Source organism: Giraffa tippelskirchi, chromosome 4, assembly GCF_054371585.1.
Source record: "Giraffa tippelskirchi isolate mGirTip1 chromosome 4, T2T-mGirTip1v1.2.pri, whole genome shotgun sequence".
Taxonomy (NCBI): domain Eukaryota; kingdom Metazoa; phylum Chordata; class Mammalia; order Artiodactyla; family Giraffidae; genus Giraffa; species Giraffa tippelskirchi.
Genome location: NC_137278.1, coordinates 12,229,601 through 12,255,201, shown reverse-complemented (window position 1 = coordinate 12,255,201; position 25,601 = coordinate 12,229,601). Strand labels below are relative to the sequence as shown.

At 51.9% G+C, this 25,601-nt stretch overlaps 1 protein-coding gene across 3 annotated transcripts in view; it reads right to left on the bottom strand.

The window, feature by feature from the left end:
• The window catches only part of DENND1A (DENN domain containing 1A), a 537,858-nt gene that overhangs the window by 16,633 nt on the left and 495,624 nt on the right, over positions 1-25,601 (bottom strand). For 2 of the 3 annotated variants that reach the window (XM_081588651.1, XM_081588652.1), the window contains 2 exons: positions 4,921-5,009; positions 2,326-2,750 (listed from right to left, as the gene is read on the bottom strand). In XM_081588651.1, the coding sequence (XP_081444777.1) occupies positions 2,678-2,750; positions 4,921-5,009 (162 nt within the window). In that variant the 3' untranslated portion in view covers positions 2,326-2,677. Of the gene's footprint in view, positions 1-2,325; positions 2,751-4,920; positions 5,010-11,263; positions 11,321-25,601 lie in introns of those variants that run through there. The other variant, XM_081588650.1, reaches the window with a different exon arrangement.

The window sequence follows — 25,601 nt, the reverse complement described above, 5'->3', positions numbered from 1 at the left end:
CCCCCAGATTTCCAGTGAGGATTTAATGAAACAATGTATGTAAAATGTTTAGCATGCAGTATTCAGTTAATGGTAGTTGTTCTTATAATGACATGAAACTAGAAAAAACTTGGAGGACAAGGACATTCACTTTGGCATTTTTCACATTTGTGAAAACCTGGAACAATTTACAAATCCCATATAAGGGGTGTGGTCAGGCAGACCACATAGATACACACAGTGGGATCTTCCGTGGTCACCACGGGGCTAACAAGGACATGGGAATATCGGCCTATAAGACTGGTTAAGGGCAGACTTTCCTGGAAGGCCAGTGTACAATGGGATATTGCAAGGAGGCTGGTAGCTCTGCAAGATGCATCTAGAAAAAAGACTGAATGGGAATCTGTAGAAATGCTAGTAAGTGGTCGAACTGAAGTAGTGGGATTCGGAATGAACTTGTCTCTTTTCCTTAACTTCCAAATCACCTATAAGGCTACTGGGTTATTTTTACAAACAAACAAAATTACTGGTAAAGAGCAGTTTTTTACATGGATCTGGCCAGAGAAATGACAGGGCAATGGCTTATGGGCCCCTGGTTGCTGAACGTGGACTATTCTCACTTACTTATTTGGAACTCTAAATAACCAGCCTACAGCCAGTCAAGACTCAGGTGACTGGAGGGTATTCTGTGTGTCACCTTTAGAGGACAAGGTATGTACTGAAGAGCTCGGGCTCTGCGGCTGGCCAGCACTGGGCACGTCTCAGATCTACAATGAGCACAAGTTCTGTCACCACTAGGACTCAGAAGAGAGCCCTACTCTTCTAGGTTATTGTGAAGAGTTAAAAAAGGTGAAGACTGCTGGTAACTGTCTCCCTCCCAACTCTCACAGCAGAAAGAAATTACACGAATGAAAGAGAGGCACCTGTGGACCAGTAGGTCATCTCCTTCTTTTCGCCTCTGCTTGCTGTGTGTGGTCCTGAGGGGTGGGCAGTACTGAGCACAGTGCTGCCTTTTACAGCTTGCTAGTGACTCTTTCTAAGCCTCAGGTTGGATGGGAAATTGCCCCATATCTAGCAAGCCGGAGGGAAGATAAGCTGGGGCCTGGGAGCCATGCACGCTTCCGCTGAAATAAGCAAAGCCCACCTTTAACGGGGTGAGGAGTTGTGACCTCAGTGTGCCTACTGCAGCCGCCATCATCCTCCTAGTCATAATTAGGTTCTTAACAAAAAGGCTGGATGCTGCAGAAGAAAGGACCAGGCCTGTCATCGGAGAGACGATCTCTCCATTTTCCAGCCCCCAGACCTTGGGCAAGTAATGGAAAGCCTCTCTCCGAGCCTCAGTTTCCCCATCTGTTCAATGGGAAAGCCACTACCCACCCTTCACGATCTTCAGGGATGTTCAGTAAATGTTACTTCTCTTTCCTTCCCCAGATAGAAACACTCAGCCACCAGAGAACACTGCGTCCTGGGCTGGAAGAGGACTGAACAGCTCTGGTTCCCAACCCCACGAAAGCAGAGAGGAAGGTAGTGTGCACGACAAGACACCTCAGGACACAGAGCTCTTTGGGCAAAGCCAGGTGAACAATGGACCCCCCTGGACAGCACAGTACAACTGAGAGAACGAAACTGAGCAGCATCGGGAGTCCTGGCCCTGCTGCTTTCTAACTGGATGACCTGGAACCCTGGTTCATTTACTTTCTGAGCCTGAGTTCCCATTCTGTGGAAGGGATGCCTAAGAGGGCCTAGATTACATCAGGAGCTCCACTGTACTTGCTACCAACTGGCCTCTGACCCACAGTCCGTTCAGCCCCATCTCTCCTAATCCTAACTCTTACCCTAGGGGATCCTTGGGGCATACCATCAGTCCTGCTGTGAATAATAATGTAAGTAGCTAATACTTCTTGAAAAGTCCTCACTGAATATTAATGAGCTAATGTTAACTGAAAAACAGAGGGAAATGTTATCCCCAGAAGACTTCCTAAAGGAGTCTTCCAATCGCTATCAAATGGTGTTGAGGGGCTAGGACACCTACTTTTCACTGGGGAAGAAAATTTAACGTAGGAAAAAATTTGTTTTGGGAAAATGCAAGTCAACAAAATTTAGCAGTGGGATTCCCTTTAGGGCATCCATTAAAATCCTAAGAAGCTCATACCTGGTAGGTTTTTGCAGATGTTTGCGGAATGAACGGATCCAAGAATGGACATGAGTTGGAAAGCAAAAAAAATGGACTTCAATGGAGGCAGTGGCCACAGCTGCCGGCAGTGCTACCGGGCCTCGATGAATTCCAGATGCCAGCTGCTGCAGGAGGCCGTGGAGACTGACTTATTCTTAATCAGCTCCATCTTGTGGTCCACAAAGTTAATTATTTAATGTGCTTTTTGGAAGTGAGAGTTGGGGCAAGAAGTCAGGAGGACCGAATCCTGCCCTCCACTTCAAAGATCCTGTGTCTCTTTCTGCCGCCAAAATCCTCCAAGTTTCTGACGCACTTTGAGATTCCCAGCGGAGACAAAGATAGTGATTCAAGAGAATCCAGGCCAGATTAAAGGGCCAGGCACCGAGTCTGTGTGCCCAGCACTGAACCACCTGCAACAAAGCCCCATTAGGATGTGGCTCCTGCCCGCCGGCTTGTCTTCTCGTGTCTCCCAACACAATGCTGACAGTTTGGGGGGGCTGGTTCTTCCCCCGAAAACCACATTTTTTATGAGGAGTCTGTTTTATTAAAATATTTTCCGCTGGATGCTTCCTGTGTTTCAAGAAGTTGGTCTTGCCAGCTGGAGCGGATGACAGTTGAGAAAAACACATCCAGGTGCTGTTGTGACTGGCATTTGGGGCACAGCGGGGGTGGGGGCAGGGAGAAGGCAGCGTGGGGAGAGACGCAGGGAAACACCCGGGTTACCCCAGAAACGTCACTGGCGTTATAGGAATACAGCCCTCCCCTCCCTCCCCCCATATATATATAAAGTGAACAAAAACTCTTCGAATGATGTTCTAAAATATACCTCCTTATCTCCTGGTGGACCAGGGTCACTGCTATGTGTGATCACAGAGAACTTGTCATTTGTTTTCTATAACTGCCGGTTTGCCAGCCCACTAAACTAGCCACCCCTGCTCCCACTGGTTCATTTCAACCTCAAATGTTTCCCCAAAAGAAATCTAGAACAAGACATACTGCAGTAAAACAAAACAGAACACACACAAAGTAGTACCGACCTAGTTCTGGTAATCACCAGAATGATGGGGGCGCCAGACACTGGCTCTTTGCATACACTGCCCAACCAATCTCCTATCACTGGGCTGGAAAAGCAACACCATAAATACATGTGGTGCGGAGGTCCAAGCTCTAATCAGGAACTTGGCCACAAATGGGTAATACTTTTCAGTGGACTGGCAAGTGTTGGTGTGGGGTGTTTCTGGTACAATGCAAGGATATTCTGGATTTGCATTTCAGTATCTCCAGGCCCATGACCCTCTATCCAGTACAGTGTTTAAAATATTTAGTCCAGTTTTAAAGAGATGACTCTAAAGAAGATTGACGCATTTCTTCCCCTAAAGGGAACTCTTTGGGCTCTGAGGCACTCTGAAGCCACGCTGCGTTTCTCCACAAGGGGGCAATCATAATCCATGGCAGAGAAACAATCCACATTCCCATTGTGCACAGCGCAAGTTAAACCTATACCCGACTTCTGGACTCCTCTCTTCCAAATTCTCCATCACCACGCGTCTCCCAAACACACAGACACACAGGTTTGAGGGCTGCCTAGGTAGGCTGGTTCTGTAACAACACGACAGTCTCCAGTGATACCGTACTATACACCAGAGAATCCTGGAAGAGCTGACGGGTGATGGCAGGCGGGCTAGGCCGCAGGGAATTACTGCTTCCTTTTGGCTCCTATTCTCGCTAGGACCTGCCATCTCCCTTAACTTCCTTCTCTGAGAACTTTTCTAAAAACAGGGCAGCCATGAGGAGCACTGTCCTCTTCACCCAAGGGACGTCAGGGTCCCAGGGGTGATGATTTTGGTTCTCCTAACAACCCTGGACCGAGGTGGATTCATGTACTTTTCAGGGCATCATGGGAAGCCAGTGTGTAGCTGCTGAGTTGTCTGGGCAGAGACCAGGGTCTGTGCACCCTGGGGACTAAGGGCAGACAGCATCCTCTGATGGAAGCAGTGCTACCTTCTCCAGACAGCTCTGAACCCGGGGCTGTGCACAGCTCTAAGCCTCCCACATTCACACCGCTCACCTCTAGCCCTGGTGTTCCCCCCGTCTACCCAATGTCTACCCAGAGAATGACTCTAAGCCAGGTCCTCTGCTCGCTATGGGGCATGAAACCCAGCGCCTGTCCTGAGGAGCTCTGGGCCTGAGGAGAGGTAGAAAAGCAGACTCATAATAAGCTAAATGCTCCGACACAGGTGAGCAGAGGTGCTGGCATTGGGGAGCAGTGGCTGAGGATAGCTCTGGGTGTACCTCCCTTGAGAAGTCCAGGCCTAGGAAGGTGGTGTGTGTGTGAATCGCTCAGTCGTGTCCGACTATTTGCAGTCCCATGGACTGTGGCCCACCAGATTCCATGGATCTTGGCCCTCATTAAATAGGTAGCTTCCTCGACTGGGTTCCTAACTCTCTCCTGCTGACCCTCTATTTTTAGCGTAAGAAAAAGCTGAGAACCACTTTCTGAGCTTGTCTGAGTACCCCATGGGTGTCACCACTCAAAACCCAGCCTGGTGCCCAGCTTCCTGGTCTCTGGGGCCTCCCGCTGGTGCGACAACTGCCAGCGGAACCGACGCTGAAGATCAAGCCCTGCTCCCAGACTGACCTCTTTGTGAAACACCCGCTCAGGGCTCCGGGGAAGCCCTTCAAAGGCCAGGGCTGCCGTGCGGGCTCCACAAAGCACTGGCTCCCCTGGGCTCCTGCAGACAGAGGGGAGGGGAGGACGGGGTACTCACTGGTCGGGGCTCGAGACGGACGTCCTTCGGGCTTCCACTGTGATGTTGCTCTTCGGTCTTTTAACGACGTGTGGACGGGGAGGGCGCACCTAGAATGGGCGTGGGGAAAATCCCCAAGAAGGGCTGAGTTGGAAAAGCCATTCAAGGACATTTTCAAGATGCAGGTAAGCAGCCCTAAAACGAACGTTGAGGGATTTTCAGAGCATAGACTCAAAGGCTGTGCTTATGATGGAGACTGTTGAAGTGGTGGCCGACCTGTGAACTGGAATCTGTGGCCTACTCAAAGGAGAAAGGCTCTTCTGAAGGGCTGGGTGTCCTGATTTGCACCCAGTGGGTGGTTCCACCAGCTTCCTCACCGGGCTGCCCTGAGGGCTCAGCGAGATACTGTCTGGGCATGACCCGGAACAAAGAGGCCCTAATGGTAAGTCCCGCTTGCCTTCTCCTGGAACCTGGAAACCGGTTTGGTAGAACAAGGAGGTTTCACTCAGACTTTGTCTTTAGGGCACACGTGCCTATTTTGTTCTTTTTTACAGCTGAATTACAGGATGCTTGTTTTCCTAAGTGGGAGGGTGGAGAAGCAAATACTAACTGCATTAGGGCACCAATTAAAGTCCTCCTTCTGTTCCCCCAGGGCAGCCCTATGCAGGGCTCGGTCTGGACCCTCATACAGTCTGTGTGGCCACTGCACTCACCACACAGACGAGCTCAAGGGCCGGAGCTAGGGGTATTGACGGTGAAGTGCATGGCCTCCTGGTCCACAGCCAGACTGCAGTGACACGGTGGTTTTTTTTCCTACCTACGGCCTCTGAAAGCTAAGATGAGGGATCATACAAAAAGACACTCCCTTCTCCTACTAGAGCCGGTGACGAGAGTTAGGCTAAGAATTTCTAGGTGTCCTTAGAAGAATACTCATTTGGGCCAGTCAACACTAACTGGCTTTAAATTTGGCACCACCATCTCTGTACAATGCCAGGGGAGGACTACAGAGAGCCTATCTGTGAATTTTGTTGCCAGTAAGAAGGACCGAGCAGCCCAGTGCGGGGGCTGCTCCTGCTCTGCAGACGAGGGACCACCGCAGGCAATGCCACGGTTGCTGAGGTTAGTGGACAAGACAGAGAAGAAGAGCACAGGCACACTCCAAACCCTGCACCCTCTTCTGGAACCTCCCCCAGCCTCCAACCCCACATTGCTGGGTGACACAGCACAATGGCCTTGGAATACAGGTTACAGAAGTTGGCTGCATGAGAGACAAGTCTTTATTGAGTTTCATCAGGCCCTCAGGCCTCCTCACATCTGATCTAACCAGAGTTTTTCCTGTGGAATAGCCAGTCTGATCTCAGCCTGGTTTGGCAAATCAGAGATGTAGTAAAAGCCAAGTGCATTCCACCGAACTTGCTGTCTGCTATGGGGTTACTGTGATGATCCAATGAGCTCATGGAGGCAAAGCGCTGGCATGGGGCCTGGCACACAGTGGGGGCAATACAAACTCATTGTGCTTCCCTGTGACCTTATCAATAACAGAGGAAAGAGAGGGGGTGTCTCTGAATTAGCAGATGGATTTACGATGGTCTCACCCTTGCCTAGCACTCCGCTCCATGCCTGGTTTAGTGACCCCCTCAGCTGGATTTTTTGAGATGAATGTTGCTGCTTGGAATCTAAGAAGCGCATAATAATGTTGCTATTATTATCACTGCTATTAGAACAGTGCCTTCCATGGAGCAGACATCCAGTCACTGGTTGCTGAGTACACAAGTAGATCCATCCCCCACCCATGCTAACCCTGAACTGGTTTCCGGCCCAGAGCCTGACTCCTCTGGCAGCTGGTAAGCAGGATCACCTGGTTTGCACCTGACTTTGCACCACAAAGAGGGCATGCAGTTGGGGCAACTGCTGCCTTGCCCCGGGGTCCTGGGGTGGGGGCTTCGGGAAGGTCAGATAGTAAGGCCCGTTCGCCTGTCCCTGCCCACAGCTGCTCCTCGTACAATAGAGGTGGGTTAGGAATGTGAACTTGTGGCTGAAATGGGGGAATTAAGTTTGTGGCAACTTCAACTGAACTTGCAACGTGGTGAAACATGGGGAAAAAGAACAACAGAGCTAATTAGACGAGCTGAGCTGTCAGAGTGCCGCTGAATGGCTCAGCGCCAACAAACAAAAGGAATGGGTTGGCAATCAGCAGGATCGATGGAGAAGACTGCTTCATTAGGGATGATAAACCAGACAGAGCGGGAGAGGGAGGGGTGGGATGGGGAGGGCGGCAGCGAAGACGGGGGAGGGAGAAAAAGGCTCGGCAGACCCAGAGACAGTCACCCGCACGGCTGCAGACACACCCAGAGTCACACACACGTCTGACTGGTGTGGACAAAGCAGACGCAAAATTATACTCATGGACAGACAACCACCCAGAGACATGCACGGAGGCATGGAGATGCCAACAGACCCACAGTCTCACAAATACTCGCAGAGGCACGCAGAGGAGGAGAAGGCCCATGCACGGATTTCTCTCTCACACACACACACACACACACACACACACACACACACACACACACACGGCCGCAGACGTACAGCTAGAGCCACACCAGGCACAGACACAGAGACAAAATGGTTTAATTAAGCCCGAATCACAAGACGATGCAGACAACTGGCCCGTCATATTTCAGTGATCAGATCCGTCTTTCCGGGGTGCTTAGGAGTGGTGGGGGCTGGGGATGAGGGAAGAAACCAGGCACACACACAACGCGACCGGCAGACCAGCACTCCGATCCCAGCCACGCTGGGGAGAAAATGCTAAACAGGGATTTGGAGCTCTGTTCAAGGGGGACTTGAGGGGAAAGTTGGGAAACCAGCCAATTCCCCACTGGATTTAAAACCTGAGAAATCTAAGTCGGCAGGGTTAAATGTGTATTGAATACAAAAGCACCGAGTACATTTGATTTTAATGGTGAGCAAGAAATAATAAATACAGAGCTTATAAAGCGCTTCACATGCGGCCGACCACAGGCTGCCTCTCCCCTGCACGCCCCAGCCCACTCCCCTGAGTCCACAGACACTGGCAAGGCTTTCTTCTGCTCTTTCCTTTCTCTTCTTTTCACAAAGAAAATCTAAATCCTCTGGTCACATCTGAACTCCAGCGACAGGTGCCAGGCTACAAAGCTCCTTCCAGAAAGGCTGAATGCTGGCCCCCACGCTCCCACTGCCCTGGGCTGATGGCCACACTTCTGCTGAGAATGCCTGCGGCTAAGTGACCCAGCAAAGCCCGGTTAGGGGCCAGCGGCTCCTGACATGGGAGCTTGTCAGGCCATCATCTCTGAGGCCCTCGAGCCATGGGGCCCATATTCCACATCTCCCAGGTTCACCCCTAGTGGGCAGGGGTGCCCAGTGGAAATGCTTGCGTGAAGGCACTCAGAATGAACAGACCTGGGGCACGGGGGAACACAGGGCCGGAAAGCACAGAACTTCTAAGGCTCCCAAATTAGCCCCACAGTGACCCTGCTTGGATGAAGGTATTTGGGTGGGCAGAACTGGGCTAGGTGTGTCCACCTCTTGCCAGGGACTGTGCTAGGTACTACAAATATATGACCTCATAACCCCACCAAGTAGGTAGAGCAACCCATTTTATAGATGATGAAACTAAGGCTGAGAGAAGGTACGCATATGGCCCCACGTCACACAGCGAAGAAGTGTCCAAACTGTGATTCAAACTAAGACAGGCCTCTCTGACCTCCAGGCCCAGGAGGATCAGTTCTATTTGGCCACCTGTCTCTTCAGTGTCTCATAACCCTGGACCCCCGAGTGCCAGGTCAGTCACCCCCCACACCAGGGCAGTGGCAGAAGCAGCTGCTACTCAGACAGTGCTCAGGGCAATATTTGCCTTCCCAAGTCCTCAGTCACCAATGGATGTGGCTGAATTCCAGCCCTCTGGCCCCTCAGGCTGTGGGTCCTCACGCTGGCGCCACAACGCAGAGCCAACAGTAGCTGTCTCCAGCTTCTGAGTTCTTCCAAGGGGAGCAATCCTGCCCCGGATCCTACTAAGAGATTCCCTGCCATCTTGGATCCTAGGTTTCTCTAGGCACTTCTTGGAGCTAGCCACTGGACGACTCTGGCTTGAGAGAGGCTGCTTGGTGAGGAGTGAGGAGAGGCAGGGCAGAGAGGCAGGCCTGGGATCAAAGGCCAGCATGGCCTCTGATTATCTCTGTGGTTTCAGCTGCCAACTGAGGACATCACATCTGCCTCCTCCGGGTTGTTGTAAGGACAGAGAAGCACAGTCCGAGGCACATAAAAGGTGCTCACTAAATGTCAGTTCTCCTCACCTCTGCATCTGTGCCAGGACCTAACACTGCCGTAGTGATTCCATAGGAAACACAACCTACCACTGTTTAAGTTTTTCTCACCTGAAGACTCTCCCCCCATCCTTTGTACTAAGATGGACTCTGTGGAGATGGAGGGTCCAGGGAACTTGGTATGCATGAAAGACCACAGATTCTAGAGTCTGGTGACCCCTTTGTGTAGTTGAGGGACTTGGGTTAAGTTACTGAGTATCAGTGTTCTCATTTAAAACGGGTGGAGGAGATGCCTGCTTCATAGAGATCCTGTGAGGCTCATCTGGGATGATATGACTAAGAATGATTCGCTGACTATGAAAATCCTAGGTGAATGATTAAGAAACTGGGTCATTCCTTAGAAGTTGTAAGATTGAAAAATCTATTAAGAAGAATAAGAACTGCTACTGTGTCCCCAGCCCTGTGCTAGGTGCCATACAAATAGCATCTATACTCATGCTCACAAAAAAACCTCCGTGAACAAGGGTGCATTAGAGAGAGAGGAGCGAGGCTCGGAGAGAGCTTCAGGACTTGCCCAGAGTCATGCAACCCTGGTATCAAGCCTGGCTCTGTCTATTCCCCAGATCCACGTTGCTAATGACTGTACAGAAATTCTCACTAAATCATACAACACCTGACCCAGACATGGGCTTCCTGTCCCCCAGGGCAGTTTCTCTTTGCTGTTTGTGCCTTCCATCCAATGACAGTAAGCAGAAATGTCTCAGCCCCTTGACAGCTGTGCTGACCATGGTTTGACTGGGGTACAGGATGGCTCTGTCATGTGTGGTTGGAACTGCAGTGTCATGGCTGCCTCCACCCCAGCCCTGCAGCTCCCGTACACGGGAGGAAAGGGAAGGGAAGGAAGACAGTGCACAGAATGTTCCAACATCCACACAGAGAGGGCCACCCATCCAACATTAGGTACGTGCGACAAGGATTCAAAACAGACACAGTTTGAGAGCACTCCTAACCACTTCTGGTTTGGTGCCGTCTGATTCAAATAGATCTTCACTCAAATAAACTCTTAAAAAAAAAAAAAAGCTAGACACAGCTCAGCCTAGTCACTTGCACCCCTCAGCTGCCACACTTTTCAACATGGATGTGGACACCACAGTGGGGAGGGCAGGAGGGGCTGGGACTTGGGTTTGTGGGGAACCATGATGGCTGCTGGGCTGGAACCAGACCCCTTTTGCTTGACTGCAAGAGTGGTGGCTGCTTTGAACAAGAAACAGAGAAACTCTTCTCTTGGTAAACAGCCCTCACTCAATGGTCCCAGCCAGTTTCCTTCCCACTTTAAAGGAAGCTGCTAAAGTTATCAGGCCTCAGCATAACTGAAGTCTTAGCTCACAAGGAAAAGGACTTCACTGATGCTGAACACCAGATCCGCGCCCGGTATTTTCCCAAGGTGTGTCTCTTGAGAAGACACGGATGGGTCCCTCTCCCCCGCCCGCCCATTCCCAGGTGTTGGTGGGTTTATCACGTCTCATCCTGCTTTTCTGCCCTTCCTCGGAGCTTTGCTTGGGAACGTGGAGCCCCACGTGCAGCCTGGGAGAGGAGGAGACTGGTCTCCATCTGAGCTGGCTCTATATTCTCTGGGCGTAGCGTCCGCCCCTGGGAAGGGACATCAAATGCATTTCCAAACCAAGATCTGGCGCAACGAGACCCCTGCTGCCAGACTTCTGTTTCCTTTGTGAGGAAGAGGCGGCTGCAGCCTTTAAAGCTCACTGGCTAGCAACGTGGCTCAACCTAGGAGACGCGCTCAAACCAGGCACACACGGCAAACACGGCACACAGCAGCCCCGCTACCTACAGCTCCGACCTGCAAGTTGCCAAACTGATTCAGAAGAAAGAGACAGAAGCTCAGGAAATGCAGGTTCGGGTACATGCCACACAGAGGGAAGCTGAAAAACCCACTTCTTAGTTTTCCTTGGCAAGGCAGCTGAGTTCAGACCCCCGAGGTTTAGTCAGGCGGGGAGATGGCTCAGGCAGTGTTAGGTGAGAGGGCAGAACCACTGGCTACTCACGGGCCTCGAGCGCTGTATCTTGGGAGGCGGCGGGCGAGTGGGACGGAGTCTCTGTGGCTGCATTAAAGTGGAAACTTAAGGAATCAGTACACACAGAGGTGGTTTGATGCATTTCCACACACAGCTCTGGGCATCTAGCCACCCAAACTGGAGCCCGAGGGCCATCCTTGACGCCTCCCGCTCCCATGGCTGGCTGCCGGCTCCTGCACACCCCATGTCTGAGGCCCTCTCCTCCACCTCTGGCTTGGATCACTGAAATCAGCAGGGCCCCCGCCTGGAGCTCCTCAGCCATTCTCCACACTGGCCAAGAGGGGTCTTCTAAAACGCAGTGTGACCCTGCCACGCCCCAGCTTTGAGACCTCTGCTGTCCTGGGGTGACAGTTCACCAGGGCCCTGGGCTGGCGTTCTAAATCCTCTAAGACCTGGCCTCTGCCGTGCCTTACCCAGACCCCTCCCAACCTTCCCTCGTGCTCACTCGCAGACCCTCGCATGGCCCGAGGCTCAGGCCTCCTTCATGCCTGCCCAGCAGATGGAATGACCCGCCCCACCCTGGTCTGCCTGGCAAACCTTTGCTTGTCCTTCAAGACTCTGCCAAGGTCAGGTGCTGTCCCCCAGGGCTCCCACTCATCACCCACTATTGCCCCATGTTTGCCCCTCTGCCCTCCTACTCCTTCAAATGTTCATTTCCTTGAGGGATTCATCCCTGTACCTTGGGAAAATGTATCTTCTCAATAAATGTCTGATGAATAAATACAATTTGCACAAAATGCTTGGCTTTTGAATAAAAATCAGTGGAGCACAGATCACTTAGCTCGCCCCTTGAACCCTCTGTGTCGAAAGTCAAGCTTTGTTCTCTCAACAGCCTGCCCAGATATCTTGATGCCCCGGACAGCAGGGCAGATGAACACAGTGTAAGGAGAGTAAAGTCCACACTACACCAAGGTCACGGACCCTTGGTAAACCCTGGGAGGCTTCTGATTGGTTCTTCCCATCAGCCTTGTGGTTCACAGAGGTCCATCATTATGCCACAAAGTCCAGACCTGCACTTCCCGTGACAGGAGCCAATGGCCACACAGAGTGAGTCCAAATTAAGATGTGCTGTTAAGTGTAATACGCACATTGGATTTCAGAGAATTAGTTTGAAAAAGAATGCAAGATATCTCAATAATTGTTTACATTGATTATATGTTGAAATGAAAATGTTTTGGATATTTTGGTTAAATATATTATTAAAATTAATCTCGTCTGTTTCTTTTTACTTTTTAATACAGTTACTAAAATATTTAGAATTCCATATGTGGCTCGCATGTGTGGCTCCTGTTACATTTCTCTTGGACGGCACTTCAGAGCTTCACTTGGTTGGAGTGGTCCTCCAGACAGCAAACCTGCCTTACAACTCCTCCACACCCGACTCCTAGGAGGAGGGGCTGTGTCTCCAGAGTTCCTGGGTCCCTGGTGCCCAGCACAAGGCCTGTCGGAGTGGCCTATGGAGAAAGTGGGCTGACAGATTTAGTGGAGAACTGGGGTCCCTCATGGCACACTAAGAGCACATCTGGATGGAAATACAGTCTGGCTTCCTGGATCCTGTGCTGTTTGGAGTGCTGGCGAACCCATACTCAGTGACCCTTCTTCAGCTGGAGGCTGTTGAGGGTTGGGATGCCACCTGGCGAGATGAGCATGACTGTCCACAGGTGCGTAGGCTGCGGTCCTCATCCAACCCCTCAACCCTCACACACACCGTCTGCTTCCCCCATCACCTTCAGCTTCCCTTGATCTCGGCCCCTCTGCTTCTGGGTGGCCTCTTTCTCAAGCCCCAGAGCCCTCACCACTAATCACCTCTGACCTGGCCGGTGGGGGTGACAGCATGGCTGGGTGTTTAGGAGATGACCTCTGGGGTCAGACAGTCTTAGACTGAACCCAACCAAGCCCTCCATTCACCCTGTGGCCTGCGATTTAACCATCCAAGCCTGACTTTCCTCATCTGTAAATGCAGGTAATGGCACTACCCACCCGAGGGGACCGTTAGAAAGTTTCCATGAGATGATGTTTGCCAAGATCTTTGGCCAGAAGACACCAGCGACTATCACTGTTAGCAGCTTTCCCAGCCTCCAGCCTCTCCCCCTCCCAACCATCTTCCATCTTATTCAAGGGTGGACTTAAAAAAAAATACATGCCCAATTATGTTCTTTGCCAACCTAAATCATCCCAGTGGAAGGCTGGCATCTCCTGAGCTATCTTCTGAGAAATACCATCCTGGGAGACGCATTGTATGAAAGAAGAAAAGGGGGTTCCCCTGGCAGACATGAGAAGTGTTGAGTCTTGCTCTGTCTGGAGATTCACGATGCTGGTTAGCACAGGAAAGCCTGTCAACCCTTGTGATAAAAACCCTACCCTCAACAGGAAAAACACAGTTAACTCTTTTTTCCCCCCATAAAAGTCCTGTTTCCCATATTTATTTGAACAGACTCACATCCCCTATAATACTTGTTAAATATCCCCTGGAAAATGCTGACTGAAGTTTTCAAAGCCCTGGGCCCCACACATAAGTCTCTGTAAACTCCTCTCTCCCCTCAACCCTGCCCCACTCACCCCCTTGCTCTCCCTGAAAGCTCAGGTGTTCTTGAAGGCTGCTCCTGAAACACCTTCCATTTCCTTTTGTCTCACTCTTGGTGCCTCTTGTTCATCCTTTGCTGTCTGTCTCAAGCACCACCTCCCCCAGGGGGCCCTCCCTGCCCTTGCCTGAGCAGTGAGGGTCAGATGCTCTGCCTGCCATGTATTCTTGGTACAAAGGTTGTAATTATCAATTCACTCATCTCATTTCTCTGCTTATCCTGGGGTCTAGTGTGGTACTGGATAAATAGGTGCTCAGCAAGATTTCTGGCTAAAGCTTCCTGGCACATGTATAAGAAACTCAACAAATGTCAGTTCTCCAGATTCTGTAATTATTTTGCTTTGATTGTCATCAGGAAGTATTAGCTCTTTCGCAACAGAATTTGTAAATGGCGGGAGGAAAGCAGCCTCTTGACCACTCGCAACCTAGAAACTAGGAGAGTAAACCAGGGGGATTTATAGACACCGAGAGAGGGTAATGCGGTACACATGTTCTGAGTGGGACAATGGGTGGATCACAGCAGCTCCCCCAGGGCAAGGCGTTGCTAAGAAGCTTCTGCCTCTTGGAGGGGAGGGGGTGAGAGGGCTGTTGAGCTGTAGTGGTTGCAGTTCCCCAAATATGCTGGGGGGCATGACAGCAGGGGACACAGGCTGAGGAGAGCTGAGTCCTCTGGGGACAATTAGAAAAGGCCATAGCGTGGAGCAGTGGTGACTTAGGCCAGAGGAGAGGGTGCAGAGGGAAGCTAGGAAAAAAATCAACTCAACATACTGTTTTCTAGAACATGGCTCCACTGCTCGGCAAGTGACTGAATGTGGGGTTACGATAGATTGAGGTGAGGCCCGAGAGGACTGCATTGCTGGCCAGACTCTGTGAAAGTCATTTAAGTAAACTGGAACCCCCACCCTACCCCCACCCATGCTCTTTAAGTCCCAGGTTCAGGCGGACTTGTCTGCTTCTTCCACGGCTCTAGTGCCAGGAACTTATCCTTCCACGGACAGGGACACAGCCTGGAGGGAAGGAGAGTGGCCTGCTCTCAGGCCTCTTGACTGTAAATCCAGGGCCCCTCCCACAGCTGGAGGAAGAGGAGACAAAACCAGAAGAGCCTTTGAGCAGAGAATCGAGAGGTCCAGGCACTTTTACAGAGGAATCATGTCACGTGTGATCCTCAATTCCCTGGCTACACAGACGGCTGGTTCTTAAGTGAGCTTAAATAGGCTGGGCCTTTGGCAATCTTTGGCTAAGAATAGCTCTGTTCAGCAGTTGATCTGGCACTCCAGTGGGGGTGCTGGAGATTTCAGTGGCCAACACAAGCACCCGCCTTTCTGAAGGTCACGTGGAGTCCAGACACAGATTCACTCCCCCAGAGTGGAAAGATCCCTCTTGTGAGCAGTGATGGAACAACTGCCTGGGGCCAGGGCCTGGGGATTCAGGAGAACAGGACAGAGTCTGTCCTTAAGGGGTATATGATATACCTTTCTTAGAGTACAAAAAGCATTGCCAAAACCCCAAGAAATAGACTTTGGAAAGACTCATGTTCATGACTTGGCTCTGTCCTTTTCTAGTTGAGTTCAATACTGGCTCTGCCATTTGGCACATTATTCAATCTAAGCCTCAGTTAAGTCTTCTGTAAAATGGAAATAACTCCAGAGTCACCAGCACTGGCGTGAGGATGCTACAGGAGGGCATCCCAGCTGTGGGAGGCTCTGGTCCGGCAAACTGCTGATGATATGAGACCATCCGATCCTCTGTCCTTCCCTTAAACCCACAAGTCTTCCCAGAAGAGTCTTGTGAATGCAAGGATCTTGGCATCCTCATGCTTTGAGCAGGGCACTGTTGAAAGGGACTGGGTTTTCCTAATCTCTTCTATTTACATGATGTATTTTCCTTTCAAAGCATTTCTACTTCTCTTCTTTCCTTTGAGCCTCATGTTCCCTGGTGAGGCAAGTTAGAGGAGGGTTATTCCCCTGCAGAAGAGGTGGCCCAGAGAGGTTAAGTGACTAACATGAGGTCACAGAGCTAGTAGCAGGAACTAAAACAAGCAGGTTTTCTTAGTTCATTGTGCTATCCGTGTCAACTGAAATTTCCAAAGTCATTTGGAATCCTTTCTGATTCGGTTTTTCTACTCTGTATTCTTTCTGAAGTTGGACTCTGCTGTTAAGAGATCTGTGCCTTAGAAAGCAGGCTGGAGAGAGAATGACTGACATCCTCACCTTCCTTCCTTATTTTAGCATCTCTTTCCAGTGCTTTCCAAAGAAGATTCTCGTCTTGATTCATTTAACAAACAATGGGGTATATTTTGTACAGGAAAAGGGCACAATCCTGAATAAGACCCAGTCCTGCCCTCAGAGGGTTCTCACTCTGATGGAGGGGTTATAACACAGAGGAGAGAGGGGTGTTGAGGTGTGTGGAAGTGCCAAGGAGGGGCTTTTCTATCTGATGGGGGGTAGTACAGAATTTAGGTGCATGAGATGGGAACCACAGTGATCCAGCAAGACTAACTGAGGGTGAATATGAGGATGGGGTAGGTTGGGAGGAATGGCCTGTGGAGGTCACATAATTTAAGGCCTTGAATGCCAGCGTAAGGAGTGTGGGTTTTCTCCTGAGTGCAGTGGGAAGAATTCAGGTAGGAAGGGACATATCAGAGGCCTTTGGTGTTCTTGACGTAGAAGATGGATGGGAAGAGGTTGGGTGGGCTCCTAAGGACAGACACTCTCTTCCAGCTATGGTCTGCCTCGGCCTCCATGTTGTCAACTCACCAGCTGGCCACGTGACTGCTGGGAGATGTGGACATGAGCGGGTAAGCCCCAAAGTGTGACTGACACGGAAGTCCCAGAGAAGAGAGGGACTCTTTGACCTCTGCCAGTCTCTGCCTGGCCCTCGGCATTTATATCTGTCAGCTGTGGGGACCAGGTGAGCATGTTCATTGGATATGAAACCCACATTGATGAGAACAGCATCTGATTTGCAGCTAATTTGTTGATGCAGCAAAACACATTGTTTCCAAAAGGTCAGGAGGGGAAGCTGTGTTGGAATATCAACTTAATTACCTGGGTGGCATGGATGAGCGGGCGCCCAGCGTGGGGTGGAGAACGCTTCACTGCTGGGTGCAGACCTGGGGCAGATAGTGAAGCAGGGGTGGAGGCAGGGGCAGCCTGCGAGGGGGCGCAGAGCCCAAAGCTCTTGTGGCCTGCTGTGAACTGATGCCTAGTCAGTGTACTCGCCAGCCCAGGAAGCCTCATGCCAGGAATGAGGGTCATGACTCCATTTCACAGATGAGGGGAGGCAAAGACTTGCCCAGGGTCACTCCGAGCAGTGGATGAGTGTCAAAGAGCTCAACTCGTGTTAATCATGCACTGGTCCTGTGATGGATGTGGGAGGGGCTGGCTGTTCTGGAACCAATGCATGGATTTCCCCAGTCCCTAAGGAGGACATGCCTTGGACCATCCCTTCAACATTCCTTCAAGGTCAGAATCAGTCTCGCCATTTCACTGCTGGGAAAGCAGGCTCAGAGAGGGGAGACAGGCACTACCTAAGGCCACGCAGACGTGAAATGTCAAAGTCAGTGGGGCAACAGGCTAGACTGCAAGCGGGGACCAGAGGTGTGGGGAAGGGGGTAGATGACCAGAGATGCCAAGCAGCTTCACTGGGGCGGCAGCCAGGGCCTCCGCACTTCCTGTTCCAGGGGCCAGAGAAGGTGGGGTGCATGCAATGGTGGCTGGAGGCATAAGAATGGTGGCTTCCAAGGTCAGCCTCAAAGGGGGTCTCAGATCCTTTGGGTCTGAACGGTGTCCTGAATTGTCCCTTTTCTGTCAGATTTCCTCTACCCACCCAGAGGAGGCCCTGGCATCCTCAATGGGGAAGTGGGGGAAATGCTGGGGGCTTCTCTGTCCCAGGGATGTGCCCCAACCACATCCGTTGCCAGGAATGGACAGGGTGAAACAGAAAATTCACAATTAAACCCTGTCACTGTTTAATGAGGGAAGAGTTCACCTGGTTAATTTTCCTGGCTAGTAGCCACATCAATGCTCTGACCTGTGCATGAAACGGCCCCAGCTGGGAGAGGAAGACAAAGCTTTCTGTGGCTTTACAAAGGGCCTCTGGGCTGAGAGCAAGGCTCCTCTACTCCTCAGGAAGGGAGAGCTGCTATTATGCAAGGTATGGAAATAAAAGAGGGCTTCTTTTGATAGGCCTCCAGAAAGGAGTGTATTGAAGCTATATTTGTGTGGAGTGTCTCCTTTGAAATGCCCAACCAGCTCTCTCGGGCACAGCTCTCGCCTGTCCCCCAACTCCTGTCATTATCTTGAATCCTCTCGTCCACACTTGATAGAGCTGATCCTGCTTGTTGGGGAGGATCAAATGCTTGTCTCCGCTTCAGAGTGTCAGCGAGGGTGCTGGAGAAGACTGCGCTGGTGTCCTACAGCACGTGCTCTGTACCGACAGTGCTGGCCAGGTCCTGGGCCCCTCGGGGGGACCCCGGGGTCCTCGGGCCCTGTGGTATCTGCAGAAGTAACCCTCAGCTCCAGGTTCTAATCTGGGAGGGTGCTCACTGAAAGACGCTGCATGGGATGGACTTCCCCATCAGAGCTGAGTGAGACGTCTCCATCCTGTTGCACACACGGTGAGAGGTGTTTCTTCATAGGGGCGGGAGGTGGGGAGGGGCCTCACTCTGGAGCACCCTCGACAGGACAGGTTTTACCCAGTATATCCTGGTCAGTTCTAAAGCTCAGACAGAGGTGCGGCCGTGATCCCTCCTGCCCGGATCGGCACACTGCACGAGGAAGCTGGTGGGGCTGGCCTTTGAGCCCTGGTCATCAAGAGCCCTGGTCATCAGACTCTGGAGAGAGGTCCTATGTGCCCGTGGCTAATGGCCATCAGGCAGCCTCGGTGGGGGGCTGGGGACTGAACGTGGCCCCTCGAAGAAAAGCCGAAGCGCCTGCCGTCGGGTCTGGAAGCCAGTGTCCCTGGAGAGGGGCCGCCGGGGACTCAGCCGCCTCAACAAGTCACCTTGCGAGGCCATTCTCTCCGCCGGGCCCGTGAGTGAGAGCTGAGCTGAGAGATGGCTTTGCCTGGTCCTGAGAGCGAAGCATTCTTCCCCGATGTTGACAGGAGTAGTATTTTGTAGTGGTGCTGGTTAATTTGTAGTGGCATTTGTGGTTTGAAGCCTTGTCAAGATCCCTGATTACTTCCCGTGCAAGGAGCTCGGCTGACGGGGAAGTTCACATGCTGAACAAAAGCGGTGAGGCAGCTGGGAGGGAAGGCAGCGAGGGGGCCGGGTGACCCCGGCCGCTTGGGGGACAGAGGTGGGGGAGGGAGGAGGGCCAGCAGTGGGGCAGGGGAAGGGGGGGCTTTTGTTTTTAGTCAGGTGCAGCTGCTCGGCCTCAATCGGTGGCATCCCTTGGCGGCCCGAGGTCGGGCAGCAGATGCGGCTGTGGCTGGGCAGGGGCCAGGAGCCTTGCTGACGCGTGCCATTCTCTGCCCACAGGAGCAAGAGGCGGGGGCTCCACTGCTACCCACAGCGGGCCAGCCATCTGGGATTCCATCAAGGGTGCCTGGGTGACATTCCCAGGAGGGCGTGATGCGAGGAGGGGCTTCCAGATGTTGGGAGGGAGAATCCCCCTCTGATAGAAGCAGTGGGCAGGGGGGCTGTTTTGAGGCACTTGCTATGTTCCAGGTTCTGTTCTAGAAGTTCTACCTGGAAGATCTCTAGTGATCTCAACAACCCTGCAGAGAAGGTAAAACTCCCCATTTGGCAGATGAAGAAACTGAGGCTGCAGTGCTCAGTGACTTGCCCAGGCCCCACCGCTAACAGGTGGCAGAGCCAGGCTCCAGACTCAGGTTAAGTCTGACCCCAAAGAAGCCCACACTCCTTCCATCAGACCTGATACACAAATGGCAGAAGGAAGATGTTAAAATTTACCCCTTGTGAATGAGGGTGTTCCCCCCTCCTGGGGGAGTTCTTCCCCCGCCCATATCCTTTGAGCTTTTTGCCTTGTTAGGTCTGTTCTGACCACACAGACATGTTCTTCTTTGCAGCCACCTACACATCCCCAGGCCTGCATCCTGACTTGGGGAGGGTTTGCTCAGTACATTTAAGGGCTGGGGCCCACTCAGCAAAACCAAGGCTAATTTATCATCTCAGGAATGATGTCCACCTCAAGCAGTACACCACTAGGAAATTAAAATAAACATCTTCTCCTGATTCTGCAGTTGTACAGACAGGATTGCACAGAATCCTGTGATTCTCCAGAAAGGGAGTCTGGTGATTATGACAGCTTCCACATGGCTCTCCCTGCCACTGGCAGCCCCCGTCCCGGCCCACCCACAGCTCGGGGGACTGGTCACATCCTGCAGGCAGTCCTCGACAGGCCATTCAAGACCTGGTCCCTGGCCCACCAGCTCCATGTCCCATCACACTACAGGCAGCCCCCCATGTCCAGCCTCACAAAGACCTGCCCTGCGCTTCTGTGCCACAGCCCTTCCCAAGGTACGTGCTTGCTCTGTGTGCCCTCCCCACACCTGCTGACCTGGTGGGCTCAACTGTTCCCTCAAGCCTCTGTCCCCTTCCCAGATGCCATCCCTTTCTTCCTGGCTGGATACAGCTGGGCTTCTCTCTTCTGTCCCTCTGCTAAAGACAAGGAGCTCCTCACAAGTGCCATGGTATCTTGGTCACATCATGATCCTGGGCTCTAGGTGTAAGGCCTGCGCATGGTCAGTGCAGGGTAGATGCTTGCCCAAGACTGTAGGACCAGCCTCAAATGGTCAGCAAGACCGTCGCCCAGCATTTGACCAACGTGGACCAACTGGCTGTCATCCTGTCACTGAGTGGAGCTGTCCACTAAGCTGGCGATGTTTCTGATCAGGACTGGCCTGCTTCTGATCAGTGAAAACTCCCAACCTACAGGCACCCTGGTCTAACAGGTTGAGCCCAAGGCCACCCCAAAGAGCCAGACTTTCTGAGGAGAATGCATAGGTGGGAAGCTTAGATGTGAAATATCCCCAAATTTCCCCCATGTCTGTTAAAGACAGTCAGGTTTGCCAGACAGATTTTTTTTTTTTTCTCTTCCCTTGGAACAAATGGATGGAGATCCTGGTTTTAAAATTCCTGGACCCTGGAATACATTTCTATCTGTGTCAAAGTCTAGCCCTCTACCGCCTCAGCAGAGTTTAAAATCCTAGCTAATAGGTTAACAACTGTTTTTCTTCAGCTTCAAATGAAGAATATCAGAAGGCTGGGGGGATATGCAGCTCTCCAATTTGTACGGACTGCACACAGCTCCCTGCAACGTGTGTTTGACAGGACTGACATTTTGTACCGCTGTGAGATGGGAAAACGTGTGACATTTTTATTCATGGTGGCGTACGCCCTTGTAATGATCAGCTCTGGTCGATGTGCTTACCGCAGCAGCCCCAGAGCCCTCGGAGAACAAACAGGAGCCCAAGGTGCCATCAGTTCGACTGCCTTATTAAACACCGCCAGGATCCTAACGAAGACCAACTGCTGGAAAATCTCACTGTCAAATCCTCAAGGACATTGTCAGCGCACAGCTGACTGCATATATTTTTCATTTAAAATACTGAAATCCAGCCTTGTGCCATTACAACCAAGGGGAGGGGCACCCACTCCCGTGGCCATTCTGTCAGCTGCCTCTTTGGAGCTCCGGGTGCTGGAGCCGGATGCCCAGTGGGGTTCACGACTCAAGAGGGGGGCAGCAGGAGATGGGAAACCGACCTTCTGAAAACGCAGCCCAACCTGAAAGTTTCAGGGCTCTGGTGAAAGTCACTTGAAAAGTCTACCCACCAAGTCCTAAGTCTGAGTGAATGTGCATAATAAGAAAACGCGATCCCCCCCACAAGCTGACTGTCTTCCTTGAGGTACAGCCCCTCACACCCCGTGCCTTGGTGCTCAGCAGCCTTCTGCTGGTGGCAGACCCTAAGCCAGCTGTAGGAACACACGGCCGTGGCAGGCTGCACACCTTGGCAGCAGAGCTGCGCGTCAGGGCGCCCACCTGCAATCTCACCACCCGCCTCGACTCCAAGACCTCGAGGTCAGCACGCAGGAGGACCTCCTCCCTTCGTTGGTCATTTCGAATGCTGATGCACTGATGGATGGCAGCCAATCACGTGGCCGGCCTCGGAGCTTCTTGTGGTGGTTACGCAGGGTGGTTTGGTTATGGCTGTTCACGCTAACGTACTGATGTATTTATTTTGTAAGTATGTATTATTTATGCAGTGCCTCTATTTCCATGCTCCAGCCCTGATGTACCAAGACATACTCTGCTATTTATTTATGGGGTCCTTGGCGTAACAAGCCTAACAAGACACCCCTGTGTGGTTCTTACGGGTTTGCAACAAACTGTAAGTGGTTGGCTAAACAACTGGATGTTCTCCATCCATCATGGGCAGAGGCTTGCATTTTAAGAGGCTGCCCATAAAGCTGGTTTAGCATAATATTGTACATCATCCTTGGCAGAAATGCCCTGGGATGCTGAAGAGCTGGCAACCCAGTGAGAAGGAGCTCTAACCTTCCTCGTTATGGGATGGGGCATGGGATAAGAGTAAGCCATGGGTACCCTGATTACAGGCCCCAGAGTGAGGGGGGAAAGGAAAGCGGATGGAAGACAGTCCCGCAGCAAAAGCAGGACAGTGGAGGTACCTTGTCTCTGCCCAGCTGGCCACTCTGTCCCTCCACAGAGCCTTTCCAGTGATCCTGTTCATCCTAATAGATGCACCTTTCATTGCAGGCTGTACCTCAAACCTCCCCTTAGAGCACGCTGGCTGGAGGAGAGAAATGCAGCCAGCAGCCAGCCTTGTGCCATTCCAAGGTGAACACCAACAGCTCCCAGGGAGGGCCTCCAGTGGACTGCGGTATCTGTCCCTTTGGTCTCCTGGACCTCTATCTCATCGTTCCCTCATCTTCACATCCCATGAGCTCTTGTCAGAATGCTGGCAGGTTGTCTCACCTGCTTCCTCCCCTTCCTGCAGTGGCTCAGAGCGAATCCTCCTGGGGCCATTCCCTCGAATATAATCCCGCACTGGCTCCTGACACCCAAGAGATGCCATTCAAGCTGCCCCAAGTCTTGGTCCCCAACTACCTCTGCAGTTTGCCTCCTGGCCTCTCCTTTACCCCACACTAGCCCCCTGCTTCTCTGAAGAGTTGGGACTCGCCTCCCCTTTGCTATGTCATTCTCTTTACCTGGGATGCCCCCCTCCTCTGGCTCTACCTGATGTACAACTTATCTTTCAAGATTCAGCAGAAAAGTCACTGAGAAGGCACCCCTGGTCTCCCCAGACATTCTCAGGACTTCTCTCCAGTCAGAACACCTATATCCACTAGCATTTCTCTTTGCATATGGCTTGTTCACTGTGTCTCCCAGACAAACAGTGCCAAGAAGGCAGGACACACATCTCACGCATTTGTGATCCTGGGGACTTGAACAGGGCTTGGAATCCAACATGCCTCATAGTACACTGGATAAGTGAAAGAAGGCGCTGAAGGCATAAACAAGTAACTCAGAGTTCTGCCTGGCATCAGGTTTTTTAACCACAAAGACAGGAGGGCAGCAGGGGAAGAATTCTTAGCTGGTCATCATGGCTTGGGCAATGGGAGGTGTTTGGTAGACAGCTCAGGGGTGTAAGTGCCCCTCTGTCCTGCCCGCTCTGTGCAGAGAGCTATGCTCTATGCAGCACACCTGGAGCACCACCATCTCCTGCCTTCTGCTGACCACTCTACCTACCTGGCCTCCTGAGGCACCACCTTGCCAAGGTTCAACCTACTAACCCTCTGGAAACGTTCGCTATCAACCTCTCCAGAAAGTGAAAACAGGGATCCACCCAGAAGGGGTGAGGGGCCAGGACATCCCAAGGAGGGCGACCAGGTGGCTGTAACCATGGAACCATATGGCTGATGGGCAGTAAGGTCTCAAAAATACAGTTTACACTGCTTCGAGGCCATGTTAATCCCCCAACACTTCGCATGTTAAGTGAGATATAATCAGCGGTCCTTTGGGAGAAGTCCCTTTTACATATTCTCTTCTAGTAATTTTATTACATTTTAAAATTCTTTACAGTATAAACGAAATGATTCGATATTCTAGAAGACATGGAATTAAGCAGACTGACAATAAAACTAAGCCAGCAAAAACAATGACCTGAGTTAGGGACACAGTCAGTGCCATCTCAGGTCGAGTGGGCAGGAGGCTGGCAAGCTGCCTTTGCTGCTGTCACCACCAAGCTGTCCCAGGTCCAGCGAGCTGAATGGTGTGGTGGAAGAAGGTGGGGTCCTGAATCTGAATCCATCCTACCAACCAGGGGATTATGGTAAGGCCCCAGATCCCAGTGAGAAGTGGGGCAGTCATGGTCCTTCCTGCATCAGTCTGGGGAAGATGCTATGGGAAAATGCAAACACCCACTGATCACACTGCCCGGCGCCCAGCAAGCACTCAGAAGGGCAGCACCGCTGGTGTTCTTAGTCCTGTCTGAAGAAGTTTAGGGCTCTGTTAGGTTTATTCTTGGAAGAAAGCAAAGTCTCAAGTCCAGGCAGCAGCCATGAACCTTAGCCAGGAGTTGGGGAGAAACAGAACAGTGTCCTTGATCTCCTTAGCCACCCGAAGCCACACTGCTGGATTCTAAGCATGTCCCAAACCACTGGCAGCCACAACCAGATACCCCAGGAACCAGACAAAACTGAGGCAGAAGGCTCGATGAGAGAGGTACAGTGAGGGGAGGGCCTGGGCTCCAGTATCAGGGGGACCTGGTCTGGAAATCTTGCTCTGCCATGTACAGTGTGATCTCGGGCAAGTTGCTTGACTTCTCTGAGCATCAGCTTTCTGGGGATAATAACAACTGTACTGATGTCATAGGATGTTGAGAAGACTCCGGGAGGTGATACCTGTTGAGGGGCCTGGCTTCCACGAGTAGGTCTGCATGAGCATGAAAACCAATTTGACTCATCTGACCCCTCCTCATCCTGCCACGTCTCAGTCAGCCCTTGTCATACCCTGCCGCCCCTCCCAGCATGGCCAGGTTAATCATTCAGTTCATCCCCCAAAGGGCTCAGGGATTGATGGGGGACAAGGCGACAGGCAGCTCCCAGCACAGCTCTCCAATGGCCGCGGGGCGGGGACTGCCAGCGACACTGAGCTGACTGAGGATCCTGCTTGTGGGATAGAATTTATTTTCCATATATTATGTTTTATTTCCCCTTCCCTGCTGGGATAAACTCTCCACCTTTGGCAGAGAGAATTCTAATCTGAGAAAATGCCTCCTCTGGTCTCGCTGAATCAGATTTCCTGCTCCTGTCCTGCTGGGCTCAGTCTCTCCCTGGCAGGGAGCTGCTCCAGCACAGACCTTAAAAGAAATGCTGCTTTTGGGCTCTGGTCAGTCCTCTGGCAAAGAGGCCCCGCTGTCACACTGCTGAACACAGACAGACTTGGGGGACGCAGGAGGCCTGTTGCGCTCACGTGGCACCACATGCAGGGGTCCTCGGGTGAACACAGTCCTGCAGAACAACAGCTAGCCCTCCCCTCTTTTGGTCTCTCCTGCTCTGCTGAATTGACTGGCGGTTCAAGGGCATGGGGAGTGCACAGAGCTGCCTCCCCTACTCCCCATGACCCAGGGCCTTTCGTGTAGTCACTGTTTACCACTCAGTCATTCCCTAGACTCCCTGGGCAACTCATCTGCACAGGCCCTGGGAGGGTACTAAGGTCACAGGGAGGAGGCGGCCACTAT